The sequence below is a fragment of the Pygocentrus nattereri genome, chromosome 29, assembly GCF_015220715.1.
Source record: "Pygocentrus nattereri isolate fPygNat1 chromosome 29, fPygNat1.pri, whole genome shotgun sequence".
Classification (NCBI taxonomy): Eukaryota; Metazoa; Chordata; class Actinopteri; order Characiformes; family Serrasalmidae; genus Pygocentrus; species Pygocentrus nattereri.
This window is the reverse complement of record NC_051239.1, coordinates 21,458,869-21,483,038: the sequence shown is the minus strand read 5'-3', so window position 1 is coordinate 21,483,038 and position 24,170 is coordinate 21,458,869. Positions and strand designations below refer to the sequence as shown.

The window sequence follows — 24,170 nt, the reverse complement described above, 5'->3', positions numbered from 1 at the left end:
TATGACTGCTCACCTATCCATCCAGGCTGTCATATTGTGAAGTTTGTGGACGACACAGCAGTGGTTGTATGCATCACAAACAGGGATGAGTCCAACTACAGGCAGGAGGTGGAACACCTGGAGGGTTGGTGCAGAGAGAACAACCTCTGCATCAACGTAAAGAAGACGAAGGAGATGATTGTGGACTTCAGAAGGGGCCATCATGACCACCTCCCTCTGCACATTGGAGGTTCTGAGGTGGAAGTGGTCGACAGCTACAGGTACTTGGGTGTGCACCTGAGCAGCAACCTCACCTGGAGCAACAACACTTCCACTCTGCTCAGGAAGGCACATCAGCGGCTCTACTTCCTCAGGAGGCTGAGACGAGCTGGACTCGGGAGGGCAGTCCTCACCTCCTTCTACAGATGTGTGGTGGAGAGCGTCGTGTGCTCCAGCATCAACGTGTGGCATGGAAGCTGCTCTGCTGCAGATAGGAAAGCTCTGCAGAGGGTGGTGAAGGCTGCACAGAGGATTGTTGGAGTCAGCCTCCCCAGCACCACATACATTTATACCTCCAGATGCAGGAAAAGGGATACCTGCATCAGGAAGGATCCCACCCACCCAGCACACGCACTTTTTGTCCCGCTCCCCTCAGGCAGGAGGCTGCGGAGCATCAAGTGCAAAACAACCAGACTCAGAAACAGCTTCATACCAGAAGCTGTAAGGCTCTTAAATTACAACTAAACACACTGCACTGACACTTACAAGAACAATTACTGTTACAAACACTGTCACTTTAAACCGCACTGAGACACTTTATCTAGACACTTTATCTACTGCTCTAATTCAATATCATGCTGCTATAGCAAACTTGCACTCTGGACTTCATATTGCTGCTAACTGCCTACTCTCCTACTCTCCCTCTCTTGTGTATTTACCTTATCTATTTTGTCTAGTCTTTATCTATTCTGCTCTATTCTATTTTGTGTTTTTTTTGTATCTATTTTGCTTATATTTATCTATTTTAATAACAGCTCTTGGGTGTAAACTGGACCATGAGATCTTAATTTCGTTCCACCTCATGTACCATATGATGCGAATGACAATAAAATCTCCTTGAATCCTTGACCACACAAACTGTGCAGCAGCAGATGAGCTCTGACTTTACATCTACAAGGTGGACTGATAAGGTAGGAGTGTCTAATAGAATGGACAATGAGTGGACACAGTGTTTAAAGACTCCAGCAGCACAGCTGTATCTGATCCACTCATACCAGCACAACACACACTAGCACACCACCACATCAGAGTTACTGCAGTGCTAAGAATGATCCACCACCCAAATAGTACCTGCTCTGTGAGGGTCCATGGGGTTCCTGATCACTGAAGAACAGTGTAAAAGGGGGCTAACAAAGTATCAGAGAAACAGATGGACTACTGTCTGTAATTGTAGAACTACAAATTGCACCTCTATAGTAAGTGGAGCTGATAAATCGAACAATGTGCGTAGAAGCAAGGATGTAATGTTGTGCGTAATGGTCATAATGATGTGCTTGATCGGTGTATATGATAAAAGTACAGCAATATATTATTATTGCTTCAGAGGAGACAGAGCCATTTTAATACAGCTTTTTGTGTGTGGTCTGTTTAATAGCTATTAATAGCTCTGTTTAATAGCTATGTGTGGTCTATTTAAAAGCAATAAATTTAAAATATGTTAATAATCGTGAATACCATGGCTAGCAGTCAGTTTTCCACAGGGTGGTTATGCAGTGGGTAGTAACTAGTTACATCTGCAAGTGTACATGTATTTAAAAACAATGCTGACAGATTTGTACTCTTAAGTACTTCCAAATCATAATACTTTCACTTCTACTCAAGTATAGTAGTGAATAAAGAAATCTACTTTTTACTTAGCTACATGCTAGCATTATATTTTGTTGCACTGATGTAACTGCGAAAACAATACATTTTTTATCACATCCTACAATTTTTCCAGATTATTTGTACTCATATGAAAAGAAAAAACAAATCCCAAAATGCACCTTTACATCAACAACCAGACAATAAAGCAAAAGGAGAGTATAATTTACATAATGAACTTTGGCTGCAAGAAAGCACTTAAAACTTCACATCTCACTTTGCGTGATACAAACAAAACTAAACTGGACCCCCCTTTGTGCTTTTATGCACACACAATAAGCAAAGCAAAATTAAAAAAATAAAACTGGGAATGAAAATGTAGAAAATACAGAAAAACAGAATGCAACAAACTTTAGATGAAATGCTTATAGTTGGTGGATTTACTCAGTACTTGGGGAGTTTTTTGAACCAATAATTTTGCAGTTCTGCTCAGGTTTTTTTAGGAAGGTATTTTCTTTTACTCATCATTAATTTACTCATGTATTAATACTTTTACTTGAGTATGGTTTTTGGCTACTATACCCACCATGTTTCTTAATGTCTGTTGAATCAATCATTCAGTCACATCACTGACCACCGTAAAAATCAAACATTCGGAAATATAACAGGGGCTTTGATCACTTCGGAGCTTGACTTGAAGACTACAGATTGACATTGTTTTCCCTCTAAAACTAGATCATCTGGATCGTCAGGTGATTCCAGTAGCTGGAATTCGTGGCTTAGAATATCGCTCCAGATTTATCAGAAGGAGCAAATCAGGGGTAAAACTTTGCTAAACATTAGGTAGTGTAGGCCTAGCTTAAATGCCTATTCACACCAAGCCCAATAGTTACAGAAGTATAAATAAAAGGCAAGTTAAGTTTTGAAAATGAACACATGCATAATAATGCTGCCTGACTCTTAAAACTTTGAATTGGAACCAGCTTAATTTTGTGCATTGCATGGATGCATTAAAAATGACCAGTCAGAGCTCCAATGTCATAGCTTCAGTCCAAACACATAGCAGCAAAACTGCTCATCTTGCTGACAGCAGAGCACAAAAATTTATACAAGCATCAAGCTGACTATGAAAATGCAGAGAATACAGAAAATATATCACACAAAGAAAAAAAGAACTTCACAGAGTAAGAATGCTGATCTGTGTCACTTTACAGCCTGACATTAGATCAGTGTTCTTACTTTAAAATGTTTGAGTATTTATGGGCTATTGTAGCTATAACTTCAAACCATTTTTATTGCTCCGTCATCTCTTTTCCACCTTCTCAGTATTAAAAACAAAACCCCCATATTTGGTGTGATGGTCTTGAGGCCTTGATGGGTCTTAAGGGATCCTAAGGGTCTGTGCCACCTATTTTTATCCTGTATTTAGAATTAAATAGTGAGATTAGAAATTAGTATAGACACATGCACTGTATAGACAGTTAGCATATACACCATTATATGTCCATATGGTAAAACAGTGTGATGAGTTTCATGCTCAGGCCAAGTTGAGAACACTCAGCATTTAGGTCATCTAATAACTAACTGTAAAATCTCATCTGTAGTAATACTACAGTATACTATGTGAAGGCACAAGATATATTTGTATTTTGCCTTATAATCTATAATCAGCTTCACCAATTACTTGTCAAGAAATGGTCAGATAAGCTCTGAGAAGGGACAGTCAATTGCTGAGATGTTTCAGATGGGAAGGCTGTAAATTAGAAAAATTGTGGTAAAGTGTTCAGTCATTTTTCTTCTCCCGTGTCATTTTGATCATAGTTTCAGGCGAGCGGTATAAGAAGATGAGTTTCTCAAACAGCTGTTCCTCCAACTCCATCTCACCAGCTTCCCGGACGACAAAGATGTCAGTGCACAGTTTCAGCACCCGGTCCACATTCGGCAGCTCCTCAAACATGATGGAGCGGGATATTCCATTAAAGAATTCTCGCACAAACTTACCAATCACCAGCACCACTGACATGTACAGCCCCATGATACTGTACAAAACACATAGTTAGAGATAGAATGCAAATTGTCAGCTCAAACATTCAGCATTTTCACTGTATCAGCTCATACATTGTAATTTGTAGGAATTTGTAGGAGTCTATAGAATATAAATATAAATATATAATATATAGATTAGTACAGTAAGTGTTTAAGTCAACCTGAAATCAAAACAGACCTTTTCAAACTGTTCATGTCTCTGGTCCTAATAAGCACAACTTAACTCTAATGAGGTGAAGAGAAACCATAAAGCCTCCTCACCCATATCCAGCTAAGAAGCCCAGGCTGGATGGACTGACTTTGTCATTAAAGACGACAATCTCAATGTTCTGGCACCTCACTGGTGGAGGTCCTGGAGTGCACTCCTCCACCACCCACCACTGAGGCCCTCTGCCCACTACACTCCCACTGGCTTGTTGCAGTTTGATGGACAGTGGACGGAAGAAAGCTAAATGAAGATCCTCTGGTCGACTGAAATGTTCTGTCAATCAATGCATTAAAACATGATAAAACCAAGTACTACTGTTACATCATTATTGTTCATTACATTAAAACATCAAAGACTTGCCAATAATAAGTCGATGTGCCATTTTAGCCTCTGGCCCAGAAGGTCCTCTGATATATTTAGGCAGCAGTTTGTCAATGATCCTGCAAGAAATAACAAGAAACATGAGAAAAATATATCACATATGTGTATTCAGCTTACAGTAAAACAAAATGACCTGCTTTATTTGGTCAAGTACAATTAATTTATGCATACATTATTTTTAACTCTCATTTTAAAGATCCATAATCTTAGATTGTAGGATGATGAAAAAACATTTATACTTGTTCTCTGACAACTTTATTACTGTAATATAAATTAGTATATTTAGGTACTTAACTTTTTTTAAATGTATTGATTTTTTTTTTTACATTTTTACATAAATTGTGCACATGTAAACAATTTCATTCAGAATGGTTTGATAGGAAATGCCTACTGAGAATTGCTTACAGTTGTGGTGATAGGAACCATGACATAAGAACAGTTTAATATATTTAAGAGCTAACTTACAGAAAGTTCTATTACATTAAATGATTAAAACACATTACTGGATTCCTGAAACATTGATTTAAGAGAGTAATTAAGTAATGTAATGTAATGTTGGTTCACTGGTGGATTTGGATAAATAAAATATCTATACACACACACTCCTGATTGCCATCACTACCACTATAAAGAAAGTCAAGTTTCTCTACAATTAACCATTTTATATTAAACCACTTTGAATGATTTGTTTACATCTTAATTACTTCTATGAATGTATTCTAACAAATTCCATATTGGAAAAAAAATTTTAATTATTTTTATTAATAAACAGCTACATACAGGTTCACTGAAGCAAAACATCACTTTTTCCTGTGGTCATTTCCATGATGTAAATTTTGACTTTAGCCAAGAAAATGAGATGCCCACCTAAAAGTATAAAATGGTTTAACCCGTTAAATGGCCAGGGCTCACTGGCTGGGCCAAAATTTTATTCCACACTTCTATAACCCCTTCCTGGATCGGGGCCTTGTAAAGGCAGAAGGGCTTGTGTGGTCTAGGGATCTTCAGAGCAATATTATCGGGAGTAATACGCTCCTGGTTGGGTCTCCCAGGGCGAACAGGTCTGGAGTGAAGACCCAGACTAACATGATCCAAAAAAACTGTGCAATAAGTTAACATTAACAAAGTGTGTAATAAGTTAACATTAATTTATTGATACCTTGTTTGAAAATACAAAATAGCAAACTAATGTTATGATGAGCTCAGATATGCATATATTCAGTGACCTGTTCTTCTTTTTTCAAAAAGAGAAAAAAACTTATGTGTGTAGACGCTTACACTGACTCGCTACGTGTTCCTTGGAGCATCCGTACCAGACTGTCTTTCAGCTCTTTGTCCTCATACTTTACTGTGCGTTCACCAGCTGTCTCTGGATTCATCACCAGGGATGTATTTCTGTCGCAAATCATTAAAATTGTCACAAAAAGCCATCTTCTCGAAAAGCATTATTGCAAAAGTGAATGTCTAAAGACATACACACTGCTATACATGCCATACCAATTAATGATATTCATCATACTTTTGGAAAAAAAAAACAAGATTTATTTTGTTACAAATTGAAAGATGTAGCATTACTGAGTCATGAGAAAAAACATGAATAAACATGGAGTGTGTCGCTTTGTATAGCCTGAAATAGTAATTTAATAGTCAGAGAGAGTGGGAGTTGGACTTTTCGGCAGTTTCTTGGACCAAATCATATATCTTTATGTATTTTTGTCACAGACACAGCCTCAGAAAGAAAGTCAGACTCAATGTTTAGGTCTCACATGAAAAATCAACATTATACTAATTACGAGATAAGTAGAACAGTCAGTAATTCACTTCCAATCTTAGAAGATACGTCCAAGTTTAGATTTGGAATGATTTGAGTTCTATTACTCTTTCCACCTGGGGGAGGGGCTCGCCAGCGAGCGTCTGGTGGCCGGGCATTTACTCATGGTGCCCGGCCGGGCCCAGCCCGAAGGAGTTACATGAGTCCCCCCTCCCATCGACCCACCACCAATGGGAGGGGCAGTAGTAGGGGTTCGGTGCGTTGTGGATCGGGCAGTGTCCAAAGGCGTGGGCCTTGGCGTTCTGATCCTCGGTTGCTGAAATTGGCTTTTGGAACTTGGAACGTTACCTCACTGGCGGGGAAAGAGCCTGAGTTGGTGCGCGAGGTTGAGAGATACCGGCTAGATATAGTCGGGCTCACCTCAACACACAGCTTGGGATCTGGGTCCAATCTCCTTGAGAGGGGCTGGACTTTATTCTTTTCTGGAGTTGCCCATGGTGAGAAGCGGCGGGCAGGTGTGGGCTTTCTCATAGCCCCTCGACTCGGTGCCTGTATGTTGGGGTTTTCTCCGGTGGACGAGAGGGTAGCTTCCCTACGCCTTCGGGTTGGGGAACGGGTCCTGACTGTTGTCTGTGCTTATGCACCGAACAGCAGTTCAGAGTACCCAGCCTTCTTAGAGTCCTTGGGAAGGGTGCTTGAAGGTGCTCCTCCTGGAGACTCTATTGTCCTACTGGGGGACTTCAATGCTCACGTGGGCAATGACAGTGAGACCTGGAGGGGTGTGATTGGGAGGAATGGCCTCTCTGATCTGAACCCGAGTGGTGTTCAGTTTTTGGACTTCTGCGCAAACCACAGTTTGTCCATCACGAACACCATGTTTGAACACAAGGATGTCCATAAGTGCACATGGCACCAGGACACCCTAGGCCGCAGTTCAATGATTGACTTTGTAGTCGTGTCATCGGACTTGCGGCCATGTGTTTTGGACACTCGGGTAAAGAGAGGAGCTGAGCTGTCAACTGATCACCACCTGGTGGTGAGTTGGATCAGGTGGTGGGGGAAGATGCCGGTCAGACCAGGCAAGCCCAAACGTATAGTGAGGGTTTGCTGGGAACGTCTAGCAGAAGAACCTGTCAGATTGATTTTCAACTCACACCTCCGTCAGAACTTTGACCAGATATCGGGGGAGGTGGGGGACATTGACTCAGAATGGGCCATGTTCCGTTCCTCCATTGCTGAAGCGGCTGACTGTAGCTGTGGCCGTAAGGTAGTTGGTGCCTGTCGGGGCGGTAATCCTCGAACCCGGTGGTGGACACCCCAGGTGAGAGATGCCATCAAGCTGAAGAAGGAGTCCTACCGGGCATGGTTGGCCTGTGGGACACCAGAGGCAGCTGGCAGGTATCGACAGGCCAAGCGATCTGCGGCTTCAGTTGTCGCCAAGGCAAAAACCCGTGTATGGGAGGAGTTTGGTGAGGCCTTGGAAAGTGACTTTAAGTCGGCTCCGAAAAGATTCTGGCAAACCGTCAGGCAACTCAGAAGGGGAAAGCAGTGTGCCACTAGCACTGTATATAGTGGAGATGGTGTGCTGCTGACTTCGACTGAAGACGTCATTAGGCGGTGGAAGGAGTACTTTGAGGACCTTCTCAATCCCACCGACACGTTCTCCAGTGAGGAGGCTGAGTCTGGGGACATGGGAATAGGCTTGTCCTTTACTGAGGCCGAAGTCGCTAAGGTAGTTAAGAAGCTCCTTGGTGGCAAGGCTCCAGGGGTGGATGAGATCCGCCCTGAGTTCCTCAAGGCTCTGGATGTTGTGGGGCTGTCTTGGCTGACACGCCTTTTCAACATTGCGTGGACATCGGGGGCAGTGCCACTGGATTGGCAGACTGGGGTGGTGGTGCCTCTTTTTAAAAAAGGGGACCGGAGGGTGTGTTCCAACTACAGGGGAATCACACTCCTCAGCCTCCCTGGCAAGGTCTATGCAGGGGTACTGGAGAAGAGAGTCTGGCTTATAGTCGAACCTCGGATCCAGGAGGAACAGTGCGGGTTCCGCCCTGGTCGTGGAACACTGGACCAACTCTTCACCCTCTCCAGGATTCTGGAGGGTTCATGGGAGTTTGCCCAACCAGTCCACATGTGCTTTGTGGATCTGGAGAAGGCATTCGACTGTGTTCCCCGAGGTATTCTGTGGGAGGTGCTTCGGGAGTACGGGGTACATGGCTCTTTGCTACGAGCCATTCAGGCCCTGTACAAACAAAGCAGGAGTTTGGTTCGCATGGCCGGCAGTAAGTCAGACTCGTTCCCAGTGAGAGTTGGACTCTGTCAGGGCTGCCCTTTGTCACCGATTCTATTCATAATTTTTATGGATAGAATTTCTAGGCGCAGTCAAGGGATGGAGGGTGTCCGGTTTGGTGACCTCAGGGTCACATCGCTGCTGTTTGCAGATGATGTGGTCCTATTGGGGACATCAGGCCGCGAACTTCAGCTTTCGCTGGATCGGTTTGCAGCCGAGTGTGAAGCGGCTGGGATGAGAATCAGTACCTCTAAATCCGAGACCATGGTTCTCAAGCGGAAAAGGGTGGAGAGCCCTCTCTGGGTCGGGGATAGGCTCTTGCCTCAAGTGGAGGAGTTTAAGTATCTCGGGGTCTTGTTCACGAGTGATGGTACAAGGGAGCGGGAGATTGACAGGCGGATTGGTGCTGGGTCAGCAGTGATGCGGGCTCTTTACTGGTCTGTTGTGGTAAAGAAAGAGCTGAGCCATAAGGCAAGGCTCTCGATTTACCGGTCGATCTACGTTCCCACCCTCACCTATGGTCATGAGCTTTGGGTAATGACCGAAAGAATAATATCGCGAATACAAGCGGCCGAAATGAGTTTCCTCCGCAGGGTGTCTGGACTCTCCCTTAGAGATAGGGTGAGAAGTTCAGTCATCCGGGAGGGACTCGGAGTAGAGCCGCTGCTTCTTCACGTCGAGAGGAGGCAGCTGAGGTGGTTCGGGCATCTGGTTAGGATGCCTCCTGGACGCCTCCCTCGGGAGGTGTCACAGGCGAGTCCACCTGGGAGGAGACCCCGGGGAAGACCCAGGACACGCTGGCGCGACTATATCGCCCAGCTGGCCTGGGAGCGCCTCGGAATCCCCCTTGGAGAGCTTGTGGAAGTGGCTGGGGAAAGGGAGGTCTGGGCTTCATTGCTTAGGATGCTGCCCCCGCGACCCGAACCCCGGAGAAGCGGAAGATAATGGATGGATGGATGGATGGATACTCTTTCCACATTCTTATAACCATCATATTCATCTGCTTTGGGAAAGGGGTCTGAAGCACGTCTGATGTATAAAATATTTTTCCACATGCTGCATGCAATTACACATTTCCATCAGAGATGTCTCCAACTCCCCAAAACTTACATGGTGCACCTTTAAACTGAAATTGAAATGTAATACATAAATCTGTGAATAAAAGCACATTTCTCAAATTTTTTTTTGAATACCTTTAGAGGGGTCTGTTCATTGTGATTAATATATTTGTATTTGGTTACATTCCTAGCAAGTGTGTGTGTGTTGGTGTATGTACCTCAGTAAGGTCCAGCGTAGTGTGACATAAATATGTGAGGAATTGCTGAGTTCCTGAATCATGGCTTCTCGGCTGGCAGGGCTAATGCTCCACAGCAAACTAGCATCACTTTTAACCTTCGCTATCACTATGTCCTCTGCCATGTAGTTTACTATGAATTGCATTGCAGACTAGTGGAAGTTAGAAAGAACAGATATGAGAGAGGTCAAATAAATAGATCAATTTGTAACACTTGAAATGCATTTATCTCTAGAAATTTTGTTTGTATTTTCAGTGTTTCTTGTTCTAAAGGTGATAGTTTACCGGGTGGGTGGCATAAACGTTAGTCAATTTATGGTATGCAGATTGGGAATAAGGGACCAGATTTTGTTCTTGGGCACTCATGGTGAACAAAGGCTGAAAAACATGAAAACACACAGAAAAAGAGAAAGAGGGGAAGGTGAGAAAGAAAAAGAGAAAAATAAAACAAATCAGTTACACAAGAGTTTCAGTAGTTCATTTCCATAATACACCACTGAAAAATGCTCAGTTACAAACCTCGTATCCTGCTATGCTAAGCTGGATGGAAACATCTAATGGCTGGTTGGTTACTCCAGCAACTGACTTGACCAATGACATGAAGAGCAGCGGAAACCACACAATGCAGATGAGGGCAAAAATGATAAAACCACCCATGCCATACTTCACCACCTTCTTCTTTTTCTGTCCTGGAGTATGAGGATATTTCTACACACAGTAATAGAGAAAGGGGAAATTACTGTATGACATCTGCTTTAATCTAATGATAAACTGAAGGATACACATGAAACTATGAAATAATTGTCCATTTGCAAAATTACTATTGACACGTCTCTCAGCCAATCATAATCAACTCCAAGCATTCTTTCCTCTGTCAGGTGAAAGAAGAACAAGACTACAGTGAGAATCTTGGTGGCAGTAAATCTGACTGAATTATTAGACTAATAAATGGTGGAAATGTGTTACTGATGAACATATTCAACTGTTCTTTTAACATATATAACAATTGGAATTTTTTTCAGCGTTTAGACATGTTTACAGACTTAAACACCGACTGGCCACTTCATCATGTACACCTCTTGTGCTTCCTGTATCTGCACATGCAGTCCATTTTATCAGCTGCACTTACCACATAGGTGCACTTTGTTGTTCAGCAATTACAGACTGTACAGTTCAAATACAGATCAGATACAGCAGGCCTGCTAGAGTTGAAAAAGACTGTGTCCACCCACTGTCCATTCTATTAGGCACTCCTACATTGTTGGTTCCACTTTGTAGATGTAAAGTCAGAGACAATAGCTCATTTGTTGTGTTTTTCATTCTCTAGTCCTCAAGTAGTGGTCATGCTGTTGGCTGGATATTTTTAGGTTGGTGGAATATTTTCAGTCCAACAGTGACACTGAGGCGTCTGATCCATTCACACCAGTGCAATACACACCACGACCACATCAGTGTCACTGCAGTACTAATACCAAAAAACATTTGCTTTGTGGTGGTTCTGTGGGGGGACCATTGAAAAACAAGGTAAAAGGGGGCTAACAAAGTATGCAGATGGACTACAGTCTGTAATTGTGGGATCACACTAAAGTATTAAACCCAACATGTGACGCTGGCTTACATAGCTTATATAGGATCACAGTAAAGCATTTCATTTAATTTTTCTGATGGTTGTTCTCACAAACACCACACAAGACAGATCAAGTTTTGGACTCAGCTATATGGAGTATTATACTCACAGCTATGTTGCAAAACTAAAAACAGACTTATGCTTTCTCTTGTCTGGGGCATTATTTTAATATGATGCCTAATCATAAATAGCATTACAGAAAAATGTTAAGATCAGTTAGCTAACTTGTTAACTTTACTGCTAAAAGTTATCTTGATAAACAGAGATGTACATCACTCACATTTGTGATTGAAACATTTTGGAATTCTTTCTATTGTGTAATTGAAGTTTGCTGAAAGACCTTATGCAAAACACAGCTAGTCAGTTCTCAAACACATATGTCTGCAGTAAACATCTTGTAAATTCAGTTTATCCTTAAATATAAATGTTTCAAACTTCTCTGTGTTCCTATAGGTTTAAACTGAGTCTTTTGATCTGTTTGCACATTTTACAAGTGCTAACAGATGATTATCAGAGGAAAGCTTTAGCAATGTTGATTTCTCATTTAAGATAAAAAAGGCAGAAGGATGCTCTGTGCTCTTTTATTTATTTATTTATTTTTCTATGATACAATTCTGGACTTCAACAATGAGAGATTCAGCATTCATAGCTCCTAGAAAGAAATCTGGCATATTTCATCACTGTGGTAGACAGAAAAAGATCATTCTGTGGTCAGTGGAATGTTGTCACTGGTGGTGGCAGAATTTTCCACTGTGAGCTACTGAATATCCAGCTTGTCATCAACCGTCTACCACCAGCATGTATATGCAGAAAGTTTGACGGATGTAGCAGCAATAGCTAAGGAAATCAAGATTTTTTCTGAATTTTGCAAATGGTCAAAGCGATGTACTTGTAAACTTAGACAGACACGCTACCTCACAAGACTGATCACTATATTACTCAAATCTACTGACTATTATGCATTTGTGGACTTCAGCATGGTGACAAAGTTATCGCTTATAAATGCTTTGCATTTTACCTTTTCAGACTCTCTCCAACACTTGAGAATGAAGATGTTGGCATAGATGTCCTCCACACAGATCCAGCTAGACAGACTGAGGGTAGTATCTGTCCACACCCAGTCCATCACCGCCCGCAGCTCGGTCAGAAACGGGACTAACCGAAACCTGAGACAAAGGGTCAGGCACCAAGCCAGAAAATGACAGTGAAAATTATACATGGAAAAAAACTGGCATTATTATTATTATTGTTGTTGTTGTTGTTATTATTATTGTTATTATTATTAACAATGGGTATTCTGATAGCTGTGCATGGTACTTCCTATAGCTTTTAGTCCTACATCTTCTGGTATGGGTGTTTTTTTTCTAATAATCCCATATTCATATTCATATCCATACATGTGGTATAAATGGTGTGGAAACCACTTACCCCTGGAAGAGAAAGAGGTTGAGGTAGTTGTAGTTCTTTGTAAGAAAGTTGCCAAGGACTCGGTTGGGGTAGCCACATTTGATTTGGTAAGCCGACAGACCAAAATAGATGCACTTCACGAAGTACCATATCTGTGCAACTTGGTTTCTGTTGAACCTCCTGCAAAAGAGAAATGTGACGAGAGAAGTCACTTTAGCAAGCTAAACAAGCTATTAGAGGGAAGTGAGTGTTCTTAACGTTGCAATCACAAATCACAGAAGCTTCATAACACTCTTCTACCAGAAAACTGTTTAAAATTTTTCTAATATGTGCATATGTATATAAACAAGACAGAAGATCTTCAAAATTAATATTAAATCTTTAAATTAATTATTTACTTTATTTAATATTTAAAAATTAATATTATATCTTTAAACATTAAATTGCTTTTTACAACCTCATTTAAAAATGCAATGATGTAAAAATGCTAACAAAATACAATGATGTGCAAATCATTTAAATCCTATGCTTTAAAGGCAACATATCAAATGTTGTAACTGAGAAATTTTATTGTTTTTTTGAAAAATATATGCCCATTTTGAATTTGATTCCAGCAATACATTCCAAAAAAGTTCACCTCTCAGTGAAGGACTGCATGAGCAGATTTTTAATCCAGTGCATCAATTCAAGAATAAAGTATCTCAACTTAACATAGCAAAGAACTTTTGCTTTTCATCATCTACAGTACATGATAACATAAAAGATGCAGAGAATTTTATTGATAACATAAAAGATGGAGAAATCTCTGTATGCAAGGGACAAAAAAAATTAAAACCAGTATTTGCTGGCCGTGATCTTTGGGCCCACTGCATTAAAAACAGACATGATTCTGTAGCAGAAATCACTGCATGGGCTCAGAAAATTAGATCTCTTAAATGCAAAAAAAAAAACACACACAAAAAGGACCCAGAAACACTGCCACCTTTTCTGGGCCTCAGCTCATTTAAAATGGACTGAGACGAAGTGGAAAAGAGTCGTGCGGGCCGACAAATCAATATTTGAAATTCTTTATAGAAATCATGGACGACGTGTCCTCTGGGCTAAAGACCACAAAGCTTGTTATCAGTGCACAGCTCAAAAGCCAGTATTCATGATGGTACAGGGGTGCATTAGTTTCATGGTGTTACATGGTTGCATTAGTGCACATGACATGGGTGACTGGCACATTTGTGAAGGCACTATGAATGCTGTATGATATATACATGTTTCGGCAACATGTGTTGTCATCCAGATGATGTCTTTCTCAGGGAAGGCCTTGCTTATTTCAGCAAGACAATATCAAACCACATTCTTCATTACACCAGCATTGCTCCGTATTAAAAGAGTCTGTGGACTGTCCTGCCTGCAGTTCAGCCCTGACACCACCAAAAACATTTGGCACATTATAAAATGAAAAATACGACAAAGGATACCCTGAACTGTTGAGCAGCTGAAATCCTTTCTTAACCAAAAATGGGAAGACATTTCACTTTCAAAACAACCCCTCTCACTCCTCTCACCCCGGACACCACCTGTTCCAGCTCCTTCCCTCAGGCTGGCGCCTCAGCCAGATGAGGATCAGGACATCCAGGCTACAAAGGAGCTTCTTCCCACAAGCCATCACTCTCTTGAACAGTTCCAGCTTCAAAGTGCAAACTACCTATACTCGTATATAGTATCAAGTTCAACTCCATCCTCTGGAACTGCTGCTCAAACCAGTGTTTGTTCTAGTATCTTACTCACCTACCATATTACCCCAGCTATCTGACTGTCACCTCATTCATCCCTTTCCCTGCCACTATACACCCTTTAACTGCTGCTGGACTCAGCACTTTAACTTTAGACTTTGCACAACATAAGGTTTACAGGTATGACTGTGTCACGGTTGGCTCCTCCCACTACTCCATGTGCTCCTTTGTTTTGATCTTCCATGTGCGTTTGTTTTGGTTTTCAAGTCCTGTCCCTTGTTTGGTTACTCCTCCCCTGATTGTCTACACCTGTTTTCCGCCTGTCCCTCGTTACCCCTGTTGTATTTAAGCCCTGTGTTTGTACTTGGTCTTGGCTGGTCTTTATTGTTTGAACCTCTGTTTGCAGTATTGGTCTTTGTTTGATGTGTTTGCTGCTGTTTGAACCTCTGTTTGATGTATTGGTCTGTGTTTGCTGTTTGACGTTTGCTTTGTTTGAATCTCTGTGTTGTTGGTTTGATTCTGGTATTTGTCATGTCTGCCCCCCGATCTATCCGTGTTGGCTCTATGACCCTGGACCGTTATGACCCTGATTTTGGATTTGCCCTTAATAAATCTCACTTATCTCAGCATATGCGTCCGCCTCCTCGCTCCACGTTACAGACTGTGTGTGTGTGTGTGAGTGTGTGTGTGTGAGAGAGTGAGTGAGTGAGGTAGGAATGCAGTTATTTTATTTTATTTTGTTATTCTGGATTTATTTATTTTATCTTATTCCCTATATGTGAATGTCTGTCTGATACTGTACCAAAACCAAATTCCTGGCCAATAAAGCTTGATTCTAACTTCCAAATTCTAACTAATTCTACTGCAGTCAGTCTCCACAGTTCCCAAACGCTTATAGAGTATTGTTAAAAGAAGGGCTGATGACACACTGTGGTAAACATGCCCCGTCCCAACTTTTTTGGAATGTGTTATTGGCATCAAATTGAACAAGGGCATATATTTTTCAAAAAACAATATAATGTCTCAGTTTCAGCATTTGATTTGTTGTCTTTGTACTACTTTCAATAAAATAGATAATGACTTGCGCATCACTGAAACTAGTCTGTATTCACATTTAGCACAGGATCCCAACATGTGTGTGGGCAATGGGGTTGTATTCAAAGATTAGAGGAGCAGAGGACGCCATAGTCACTTTGCTTATCTACTTGTAAAACATTTGGAGAGGAATAAGGCCCACGCTAGACTTATATTTGTTGATTTTTCTTAGTTTTTTGACACAGTTCAACCTTTGAACAGTAAGCTTTTGGAACAATTTGATCTGAGTAATAATCTGGTAGGATGGATTCTTGATTTTTTTAAGCAATAGGACACAAAGAGTGAAGGCAAATGACCCTGACGGAGAAGCGGCTTAGAAAATGGATGGATGGAGTAAAGGCAAATGGAATTCTGTCAGACCAAGTTTGCTCCTTTACTGGCTCCCCATAACAATGTGTGCTTTCACCCCTATTATTTATCCCTATTATGTATCAGAGTAGGTGTGAAAATTGGACCATCCTAAAATATATAGATGAGTTATTCTTAGTCAGGTCCAAGACATCGAGACCAGTCATGGCCTGGTCATTGACAACTTTGTAAAATCTCCAATTAAATATATTAAGACTAAAGACATTATTTCAGAAGACATGCCCACACACATGAAATTATGTCTCTTAAAGGTCAGATAGTGGAATGTGTACAATCTTAGAAATATCTTGGGACAGTTCTTGACTCAAAACTTTCAAGCAAATTGTGAAGCTGTGTGCAAAAAGGCGCATTAGCGTTTGCACTGTTTGAGGAGACTGTCCTGATTTCAAGGATTCAAGGAGATTTTATTGTCATTCGCATCACATGGTACATGAGGTGGAACGAAATTAAGATCTCATGGTCCAGTTTACACCCAAGAGCTGTTATTAAAATAGATAAATATAAGGTAAATAACACAAGAGAGGGAGAGTAGGAGAGTAGGCAGTTAGCAGCAATATGAGGTCCAGAGTGCAAGTTTGCTATAGCAGCATGATATTGAATTGAGCAGTAGATAAAGTGTCTAGATAAAGTGTCTCAGTGCGGTTTAAAGTGACAGTGTTTCTAACAGTAATTGTTCTTGTAAGTGTCAGTGCAGTGTGTTTAGTTGTAATTTAAGAGCCTTACAGCTTCTGGTATGAAGCTGTTACTGAGTCTGGTTGTTTTGCACTTGATGCTCTGCAGCCTCCTGCCTGAGGGGAGTGGGACAAAAAGTGCGTGTGCTGGGTGGGTGGGATCCTTCCCGATGCACGTAGCCCTTTTCCTGCATCTGGAGGTGTAAATGTCTGTGGTGCTGGGGAGGCTGACTCCAACAATCCTCTGTGCAGCCTTCACCACCCTCTGCAGAGCTTTCCTATCTGCAGCAGAGCAGCCTCCATGCCACATGTTGATGCTGGAGCACACGACGCTCTCCACCACACATCTATAGAAGGAGGTGAGGACTGCCCTCCCGAGTCCAGCTCGTCTCAGCCTCCTGAGGAAGTAGAGCCGCTGATGTGCCTTCCTGAGCAGAGTGGAAGTGTTGTTGCTCCAGGTGAGGTTGCTGCTCAGGTGCACACCCAAGTACCTGTAGCTGTCGACCACTTCCACCTCAGAACCTCCAATGTGCAGAGGGAGGTGGTCATGATGGCCCCTTCTGAAGTCCACAATCATCTCCTTCGTCTTCTTTACGTTGATGCAGAGGTTGTTCTCTCTGCACCAACCCTCCAGGTGTTCCACCTCCTGCCTGTAGTTGGACTCATCCCTGTTTGTGATGCATACAACCACTGCTGTGTCGTCTGCAAACTTCACAATATGACAGCCTGGATGGATAGGTGAGCAGTCATATGTAAGCAGTGTAAACAGGAGGGGGCTCAACACACAGCCCTGAGGGGAGCCAGTGCTGAGGATTATGGTGGGGGAGGAGATGTTGTGAATCCTCACAGACTGCGGCCTGTTAGTCAGGAAGTCTAGGACCCAGTTGCACATGGAAAAGCTCAGTCCAAGTGAGGAGAGTTTTGTTACCAGGGTCTGAGGAATCATGGTGTTGAAAGCAGATGTGAAGTCCACAAAGAGCATACGAACATAGGAATCCTTCTGCTCCAGGTGGGTGAGGGCAGTGTGGACCACAGAGGAGATGGCATCCTCTGTGGATCGATTCCTCCTGTACGCATACTGGTGTGGATCCACAGTGACGTTGATGGTGGCTTTGATGTGGGTCTGAACCAGTCTGAACCAGCACTTTGTTACTATCGGCGTGAGGGCTACTGGCAGGTAGTCATTCAGACCCGTCACTGCAGAGCTCTTGGCGACCGGGATGATGGTGGCAGTCTTCATGCAAGTGGGGACTGCTGCCTGGATGAGGGAGGCGTTAAAGATGTCCGCCAGGACGTCCGAGAGCTGGTCGGCGCAGTCTCTTAGCACCCGTCCGGGGATGTTGTCCGGGCCAGCAGCTTTCCGGGGGTTGATCCTCCTCAGCGTCCTCCTTACTTCTGCTGGTGTCATGCTGAGGGGCTCCTCTCCTGGTGAGTGTGTGAGTCTGGTGCTGGGGGGGGTGTCAGGATTCTCAAAGCGGGCGTAGAACTTGTCTGTGTAGCCGAAGCAGTCCTGCAGCACAGCGTCGCCGTCACTGGGCCACACAGTGATGGTCTTCTGTGTGGGTTTGGAGCGACGCAGTGGGGGGTGGTATGCAGGGACCAGCATGATGGAAATGTGGTCGGAGAGCCCGAGGTGGGGGCGGGGGGAAGGCTCTGTACGCGTCCCTCACGTTGGTGTAAACACGGTCCAGCGTGTTATTACCTCGCGTTGGGATGTTGACGTGTTGGTAAAAACTCAGCAGGGTGTTCTTCAGTTCTACGTGGTTAAAATCCCCCGCTACCACATAGAACGCCTCCGGATGCTTGTTCTGAAGCGAGCTGATGTTGTCATAAAGCTCCTTCAGCGCGTTGTTAGCATTAGCATCCAGTGGTATGTAAATAGCGATCACAAACACCGCCGAAAACTCACGAGGCATATAGTGAGGACGACACTTCACAGTCAGCTGTTCTGTCGCCTCGGAGCAGTGGCTGTTTACCAACACGCAGTTTGTGCACCAACCTTAGACGCACAAGCCGCCCCCCGGGCTTTCCTGGATAGCCGGTTGCGGTCCGCTTGGAAGAGCTGCCGGCCGGCGAGCTGGAAGGCTGAGTCTGGCATGGTGTGGTTCAGCCAGGTTTCCGTGAGACAAATCACAGCGCAGTTCCTCATCTCCTCAGAAACACTCATCCTCAGCCGCAGCAGGTCCAGCTTGTTATCCAGAGAGCGGACGTTAGACAGGAAAAGCGACGGAATTGGGGGTCAGTTAGCGTTAGCCTTTAGCCTAGCTAGCACGCCAGCGTGTTTCCCCCTCTTCTGCCGTCTGCTGCACCGCCTCCTCCTGCTCTTTGTCTGCGGCGCTCTGCTCCCCCACACCGGCACTCGTAGGAGCTTCAGCCTGCCCAGCGTAGCTCTGATATTATTGTCCATTTTTGCTGTTTTTCTGGCCAAACTGTCCTTAATCCTCAAAAGTTCGGTTCTGCTATAACTCACACGCGTGGGGCGTGTGAAGTTGGGTTCAGAACCGACGTAAAAACAGCTCAAAACAGGGTGTACGCTCGGAGCGTGAGAAGCCGCTACGCTACTGCGCGCCGCCATCTTGCATCACACACAAAACCATGATTACCTTGTTTTCTTTTGGCGGTGTGCTTTAGAAACCTATCTTTAAAGAACAGAAATTCTCTGAGTCAAATTGTTAAATAGTCTAGTAGGGTGACCAGTGAGTCACACCTTAACCTAGAGTCTCTGAACAGCAGACCTTGAAAGCAGATAAATGCTTAAATTTTCAATGATGACTCACACCCTTTGAACACTTCATTTCAGCTTCTTCCATCTAGACATACTTATATCCAAAGTGCAGAACAAAGCGGTAAAAATATATAGCAGTCATTACTCAGGTTATAGTAACATTACATAGAGAACTGGAACCTTGAGTATTTTTGTGTTTGTTGATTGCTAAATGTCTGTGTTGTTAAATCAGTGTCAAGATGCAGACTCGTCTATTTCAAACCACATTTCCCTACAGGTACAAAATGTAACCTTACCCTGAATGCTAGCAGTACCACCATATACTTTAAAAGAATTAAATAATTACTGATTTTAAGATTATTTACAGTGCAAGATCTTTATTTCTTATTTGAAGAAATATTTTTAAATAATTATCTTCATATCGATGTAATTTTCTTAATTAAAGTACACTTTTTCTTGATCTGAGTTATATTGCTCTTTTTATGACACTATTTTTTTGCTTGTTGTAATGTCATGTTATAATCTCTTTATAAACGTTTTTGCTGACCTTTCCGTGACTCCAGGTAGAATGAAGAACATCCAGAAGTGTATGCCAAACACCAGAACCACCTGGAACACACACTTCCCCAGCAGGGTTTTGCGTAGATAGAGTGCACGGTCCACAACCATGGTGCCAAACTGGATGAGGAGCATGACCAGAAAGGCCTCAGGAACTTGGTCCTCTGATAAGGATTCAGTGATGTCAGCTGCAGCACTGTGCTTCTGTATACATGAACAGAATGAACTTGCACTATGTTGTAAACAGGGGTTAAAATCACACAGAGCAAAATTAATAGATTAATGTTATAGGGCAGATTAACTAATGTGTAAACCCTACTTTGACATTAAAAAGTGGCTCGACCCAAAACAAAACAAAACAAAAAAGGTGTTGGAACATTGTTGTGAGTATTTGATCATTTTCAGCCACAAGAGCATTGGTGAGGTCAGGTACTGAGGTTGGATGAATAGTTCTAGACCACAAACACCACTCCAGTTCATTCCACTGGTTGGTGCTCCATCACACCAGTGAAAGCAATCCTCCACAGCCCAGTGGTAGGGTGTGCCCATTTAACAGTGGCAACGGTGACATTAGTATAGCGTGCAAAATAGCCCCTGGTATTCAGGGGTACCATGTTGGCTGGCTACTTCTGGATTTGCTGGCTGCTAACTCACTTGCATAGTGGTGCTTCAATGGCAACAAAATAGTTGGTTTAACAGGCTCTTTTTTGGAAATGCTCTTCTCAAGTTTGGTAATGTGGTCTTCCACACATTAATTAAGATCTCCTTTTGTGTCTTCAGTTTGAGGAATGAGTAACAGTTCACTGTTTCCAAATTTTTTGCTAAATTACACAAATTTTCATATTTACTAATATGCTACAGCATATTGTAAAGATTTTCAGAGGTATCTTGGGCAAAATTAAAATTGCCAGGCTATGACAGACCAACGAGCTGAACCAATTTACAGCACCACCCTGAAGCAGACCAGAACTGCATCTTTAGTTAGTAAGGAACACCAAAGACAGAAGCTCCCTAAATTTGGGAGAAACAGGCTAAAAAGGACTTTTCCCTAAATTTTTAATAGGGGCTGTCACAAATGGCCTCTCCACCATGTGCTTCCCTGATTTGTTTCTTCCCTGTTCTGCCCCCTTGTTTCTAGACTCCACCCTTGATTGTTCTCACCTGTATTATCCCTGTGTTTTCCCATTAGGCTGCTGCTCTTTGTATTCTTTGTATTATATTATATTGTATGTGTATTGTGTATTGTTGGGTGTTTGTTCTGCTGGCCTCCATTATGTGTTTAGACTGTGTTTCTTTTTGTCTTGTCATTTCCCTGATCTATCAGTGTTGGCTCTCTGACCCTGAACCATTTTGACCATGAGTATGGATTTGCCCCTAATAAATCTCGCTAATGAAAATACAGCAAACCCCTGGTGCTGAGGGTACACGGGCATCTCTTCGTTCCAGTAGAACTGGGAAAAAAGATCCCACCTTGCGTTATAGCGATGAGATCCAAGGTAAATGCTGTAGCGCAAGACGAGGTTAGATGGAAGGAACATTTAGGAAACTCTTTCTATGACACTTGGCTTGTTCTCAAGCGCTACTGCAAGCTTCCCATAGCTCAGGTGAGCCTTTGGAGCGGCAGAGAGGGTTCTGTTTCTGTGTGTTCCTCCAGGTTGTCACAGCATTTCATTCCTGGCATTGTGGATGCCGCCAGAGTTCCTGATACTGTGGCATGCCTGTTCCTGTGGCCGCAAACCGCAGCATGCCTGTTCCTGTGGCCGCAACCCACGGCACGCCTGTTCTTGTTCGTCCGCGCCTCCAGACCCTCCATTACCAGTAGCGGAACCCACCACTACCAGTAGCTGCCGCACCTTCTGACCTGCCGCTACCAGTAGCTGCTGCACCTCCGGACCTGCCCGTCTCCGAGGACGTCGCAGCCCCTTTTTTCCCGCCCGTCCTGCTCTCGCCTGTGTCTCCTGCTCCCTGTGGGCCTCCTGTTCTGCCTGTTGTAATTGGCCCCTCCCAGTCCTCTTTCCTGTTCTGCCCCCTTGTTTCTAGACTCCATCCTTGATTGTTCTCACCTGTGTTATCCACCTGTGTATTGTTACCTGTTCCTGTATTTAAGTCCTGTGTTTTCCCCTGTTAGGTTGCTGGTCTTTGTATTCTTTGTATTGTATTATATTGTATTGTGTATTGTTGGGTGCTTCTGCTGGCCTCCATTGTGTGTTTAGTATGTGTTTATTTTGTCATGTCTGTTCCCCAATCTATCCGTGTTGGCTCTGTGACCCTGGACCGTTTTGACCAGGAGTATGGATTTTCCCCTAATAAATCTCTTCACATATGTGTCGCTCCCTGGCATTACAGGAGCATCTATTTTTCCCTAACAGAATAATGCCATACTAAGTTTCAAGCATCCCCAGAATTTCGATTTTGAGACATTCAGGGGGTCCAAAACATTAATTAGCAGATCCCAAACTCCCCAGGACCCCCTGTATTTCTTACTTTGCCTCAGAATCATGTGCCGCTGCTCCAGAGCATCTCATTCTATAGGTAATGCTTTTCTGTGGAACATAACTGAACACAATGTGCCACAATTGTGTCAGCAATAAGAAGCTAAATTCAGTAATTAGAAGTGGCATCTGGATACTTTTGAACATACTGTATATATATCAGATAGAATAGATATCCTTACCCCAAAAGCCCAGTATCCGAAGATAATGATAATGAAGTTTACAACATCTATCAAGAACATCAGAGCATACACATCGCACACAGGGCTGTACTCAGGGTGGATGATGTCGTAGAAGAACTGCCTGATGGGTAAGTATATGTGTAGAGCACTAAAAGAGGAAAAAGAGGGAAGTAATTAAAACTGCTTATCCAAGCAAACTGTGGTCTTTGCGAGAAAGTTATGTAACAGAAGTGAACATGGTTCAAAACAGTGGAAAACACCACAGCCCTAATCCTCACTGGTGTGCTGTTACTCAAAGGTTTTAACAGGGATCTGAAGTTTCCAAAGCCCTGCACATTTTATTAACTTGATTTATTATAAGTGCACTTTTTAAAAGAAGCATTCTAAATGCTTCTAAATGGGATTAGATTTTGACCAGACAGTAAAGTAGATCATTAAAAATATCTGACATAGCTTTATATTCAGAGCCATGTCTTTTTTGTTACATGTAGTGGCAGCTGGTGGTTTGGGTTTTAAGCACTATGACACGGACAAAATACATTAAGTGGGTGGGAGGGTGTTTAGGGCATCACATTATTCATACAATTAAATGGGTGGTTTTAACACATCACATATGAAATATTTGTGACTTTTGTCTGGTAAAAAGACAAAGAAAACATTATGAAAAAGTTATGATATATATAGTTATAGTATAGCCTAGATTTGTTTTTTTTCCATGTTATTTTCATGAGGCAAAGCACAATAACATACATGGATGAGCGGGCCCTGGTTAGGTACAATTATACATGTACAATTACATGACCATGACTGATATCATTTTCATCTTCTAGCAATGCTCTTTTCCCCTCTCATTCTGGGTCTGCTGCTTTTCTTCGATTTTGTTTTGTGAAAAAGAACATATTTATAAATACTGTTAATATGCAGAAATGTTGCTGATTAAGCAGGATCTGTGCATCTTTAAAGAAAATAAATAATGTTTTAAGCAATAAAATCTGCATGCAGTTTTCTCACACTTCTATAATGGCAGCCTTAGCTTCCAGTAGCCTCTCTCTGATGCTCTGTCTGATCTGCTCTTTCCTGGATAAAGGCACTTTGTGTTGCTGTTTCTTCTTCTTTGAGTGATTCTTCTTCACCTGCTCAATATCTGTTGAAAAAACATAAAACACACAAATACACAAATCTAAGTGTACAACGTCATTATTGCATATTATTATTACAATTTAGAAGCATACATGTTGAATTACTTACAGCTGCATACTGAATGCATTATGCAGAATGCACTTTCCAAGCTCAAACCCCACTAACATGGCATCTCACATCAAAAACTCATGGTACAACAGAAGCAGCAAAAGAAGCACAAACTAAACAAAACTTTGATCAACTTTCTGGCATCATCAAACTCAATGAGAACACTCTGCCAATCCACTCAAATCCACGAAAAGGAAATGTGCTTCTATTCAAAAGTCATAGAGGGCAAATCGAATT

The 24,170-nt window shown here is 42.5% G+C and overlaps 1 protein-coding gene across 1 annotated transcript in view; it reads right to left on the bottom strand.

Annotated features, from left to right (window-relative positions):
* Positions 1 to 3,502: 3,502 nt before the first annotated feature.
* The window catches only part of si:dkey-11f4.7 (piezo-type mechanosensitive ion channel component 2), a 119,336-nt gene continuing 98,668 nt past the window's right edge, over positions 3,503 to 24,170 (bottom strand). Inside the window, exons 43-54 of the mRNA XM_037536046.1 lie at positions 23,697 to 23,829; positions 22,686 to 22,833; positions 20,001 to 20,215; positions 12,888 to 13,046; positions 12,478 to 12,625; positions 10,352 to 10,540; positions 10,118 to 10,210; positions 9,815 to 9,984; positions 5,756 to 5,872; positions 4,457 to 4,536; positions 4,150 to 4,369; positions 3,503 to 3,881 (exon numbers count right to left, since the gene is read on the bottom strand). Of these exons, the coding sequence (XP_037391943.1) occupies positions 3,626 to 3,881; positions 4,150 to 4,369; positions 4,457 to 4,536; positions 5,756 to 5,872; positions 9,815 to 9,984; positions 10,118 to 10,210; positions 10,352 to 10,540; positions 12,478 to 12,625; positions 12,888 to 13,046; positions 20,001 to 20,215; positions 22,686 to 22,833; positions 23,697 to 23,829 (1,928 nt within the window). The 3' untranslated portion in view covers positions 3,503 to 3,625. The remainder of the gene's footprint in view (positions 3,882 to 4,149; positions 4,370 to 4,456; positions 4,537 to 5,755; positions 5,873 to 9,814; positions 9,985 to 10,117; positions 10,211 to 10,351; positions 10,541 to 12,477; positions 12,626 to 12,887; positions 13,047 to 20,000; positions 20,216 to 22,685; positions 22,834 to 23,696; positions 23,830 to 24,170) is intronic.